General features: G+C 51.3%; 1 protein-coding gene across 1 annotated transcript in view; it reads left to right on the top strand.

The window, feature by feature from the left end:
* Positions 1-886, top strand: part of Muc21 (mucin 21, cell surface associated) — a 4943-nt gene extending 4057 nt beyond the window's left edge. The window contains exons 2-3 of the mRNA XM_021218437.1: positions 167-387; positions 728-886. Coding sequence (XP_021074096.1) covers positions 167-387; positions 728-886 — 380 coding nt within the window. The remainder of the gene's footprint in view (positions 1-166; positions 388-727) is intronic.
* The last annotated feature ends 1982 nt before the right edge of the window (positions 887-2868 follow it).

The following is a 2868-nucleotide window of genomic DNA, read 5'->3' as shown; positions in this document are numbered from 1 at the left end:
ACTGCCTCAGACTCTAAGCCCACCCCAACCACCACCACATCCAGCACTGCCTCTGACTCTAAGCCCACCCCAACCACCACTGCATCCAGCACAACCTCAGGATCTATGCCCACCCGGAACACCACTGAATCCAGCACTTCCTCAGGCTCTACACTCACCTTGACCCCCATCAGAACCAGCACAGCTTCCAGCTCTAGCCTTAGTGCCACCCACACTTCCTCTAGCCTGACAGTTTCCACTGGACCACACACCACCTCCAACCATACTGGGACTCCAGTGATGGAAGTGAAGCCCAGTGGGTCCCTGAAGCCCTGGGAAATCTTTCTCATCACCCTAGCCTCTGTTATCGTGGTCATGGGACTCTCTGCTGGGCTATTTATTTATGTGGTGAGTACCTGATATGTAACAAGTTGCTTAGGGAAAGAAAGCAGGGGGTGGTGAATCCCAGCGGCCTTAAGTCAGAAGTAGATGGGAAGAAATGGAGATCGGGAGCGTTACAAGCAGAAACAGGAAGTTATAATCAGAAGAGTGTATCCACATCCCAGGGAATTCACTGAATCTGAACAAAACGAGTCGTGAGGAGTGGAGGCCAGGAGGAGCTTCCGGGAGGGGGAGGGTTAGAACATGAAAGAAAGGTTGTTGCGAAGAGAGGGGGATGGTTACAAAGTTGCCCATGGTAAGTGCCTGGGAGGGGACAGGACTGTTAAATTGCTGACTCTTTTTCTAGAGGAGATACTTGTTTCTGAGAAATGCTGCTGACGGAATAGTCTACAACCCCCACAACGCCCGTCCTCCACCGGGAGGATCTGCTATGACTCCAGGGAGCCCTGCCTGTTCCTGGAGGATACCACGAGCCTCCGAGGTCATAGAGATGGCTGGGATATAATTACTTTCCACGAGCCCAGGACTTCATCCTTCTGAGGAGACCGGGCCACTGCTTCTTCTGTAGACCCAGCCCTCTAGGAGTCCCTTTCCAGCTTTGTTCCGGTCCCCGACATCCCTGAGAAAGATACATGCTTCTCTTCTGTCTTCACCTGACACATGAAGGAGGACAATGCACTGTTTGGTCATTGCACAAAGAAATAAAAACATCCAACATGTCTGAAGAGAGGATCTATATGTATGGGTGGGGGTCTAGAGCTCTGAAGGGAAATTTCCCGGTTACATGGGAGAGCACTCGTTCTAGAATCTGTGTGGCCTTCCCAATCTCCACAGGAAAATCCAGAGGCCTCATTCATGATTCATGTGTGTCCATTTTCTTGGTCTTCCCGCCCCAAGCAGGAACCAATATCCTGTTGTCTTGTGTTTTCCCCCCCCCCCCATTGCTGGGATAAGATACCATGACCAAGGCAGCTTATGGGAGACAGAGTTTATTGAGGGGTTATAGTTAAAGAGGGTTAGAGTCCACACACAGAATGGCGGAGAGCATGGCAGCAGATAGGCAGGCTTGGTGTTGGAGCGGTAGCTAAGATCCCACATCTTGAGACTCAACGGTGAAACAAAGAAATTCTGTGAATGGCTCGAACTTTTGAAATATTAAAGCTCATTCTCTCATTCTCAGTAACACAGCTCCTCCAACAAGGTAACACTTCCTCCAATAAGACCACGCCCCCTCTGACAAGGCCACACCCCCTCCCACAAGGTTACACCTCCTCCCATAAGATCACACCCCCCACAAGGCCACACCCCTCCCATAAGATCACACACACACACACACACACACACACACACACCCCACACACAAGGCCACATCCCCTCTCATAAGGCCACACCTCCTCCCACAAGATCACACCCCACACACAAGGCCACACCTCCTCCCACATGATCACACGCCCCACACAAGGCCACACCCCCTCCCATAAGGTCACACCTCCCCCAACAAGGCCACACCTCCTGCCATACCTTCTCTCACATGCCACACCTCCCAAACCTTCCCAAAGTTTCACCAACTGGGGACCAAGTAGTCAACCTATGAGCCTATGGGAGCCATGCTCATTCAAACTAACACAGCTAGAGATTTGGGGAATTTGGGTTAGCAAAAGTGACAGGGAGGGGACTCGGGGAAGGGTCTACAGCAGGACAGGTCTAGAATCAGGTTGTTGTATGCAGAAACCAGAGCGGAAGAGGAGTGAGTCCCCTCTTGTGCATGACTTCCGGTGGTCCAGGGTAGAGGCTGCATGCCCTTCTAGGTCTGGAGGACATGGGGCAGCTGTTTGCAGAGACAAAGTCGCTCTGAGTCCAGAGAATGACAAAGGCTCTCACCTGGGGCAGAGCCTTCAGGAGAGAAGCAGCAGTGTTAATAGGCTCGTCCCTGCTCACAGCAAGAGAAACAACTCCCTGCTCCCACTCCTCAGAAGGGACAGCAAAACTGGAAGTTATGTTTTACCCACAAGGCTGTGTTGCGCCAAATATAGGTGGGGACAATGTCACCATCACATCGCTTTTAAGAATCCATCAACTAAAAGCAGGAGCTGTGTTGACTGTCCAGCAAAAAGGTGTTTCCTGCTGACAGAAACCTGGAAAGGGTTATGTAAAAACCATTAAGGAGCAGGGCGTGGTAGCCACACCTTTAATCCCAGCACTCAAGATGCAGAGGCAGGAGGATCTCTGGGAGTTCAAGGCCAGCCTGCTGTACATACTGAGTCCCAGGATAGTCGGGATGAGCCCATTAACACGGAGACATTGTTTGAAACAACAACAACAACAACAAAAACTGAAGCTGCGGGCTGGTGAGATGGCTCAGTGGGTAAGAGCACCCAACTGCTCTTCTGGAGGTCAAGAGTTCAAATCCCAGCAACCACATGGTGGCTCTTAACCATCCGTGACAAGATCTGATGCCCTCTTCTGGAGTGTCTGAAGATAACTACA

The sequence above is a fragment of the Mus pahari genome, chromosome 18 (assembly GCF_900095145.1).
Source record: "Mus pahari chromosome 18, PAHARI_EIJ_v1.1, whole genome shotgun sequence".
NCBI classification, from domain to species: domain Eukaryota; kingdom Metazoa; phylum Chordata; class Mammalia; order Rodentia; family Muridae; genus Mus; species Mus pahari.
The sequence above is the reverse complement of the archived record's forward strand: the minus strand, read 5'-3'. Positions and strand labels throughout refer to the sequence as shown.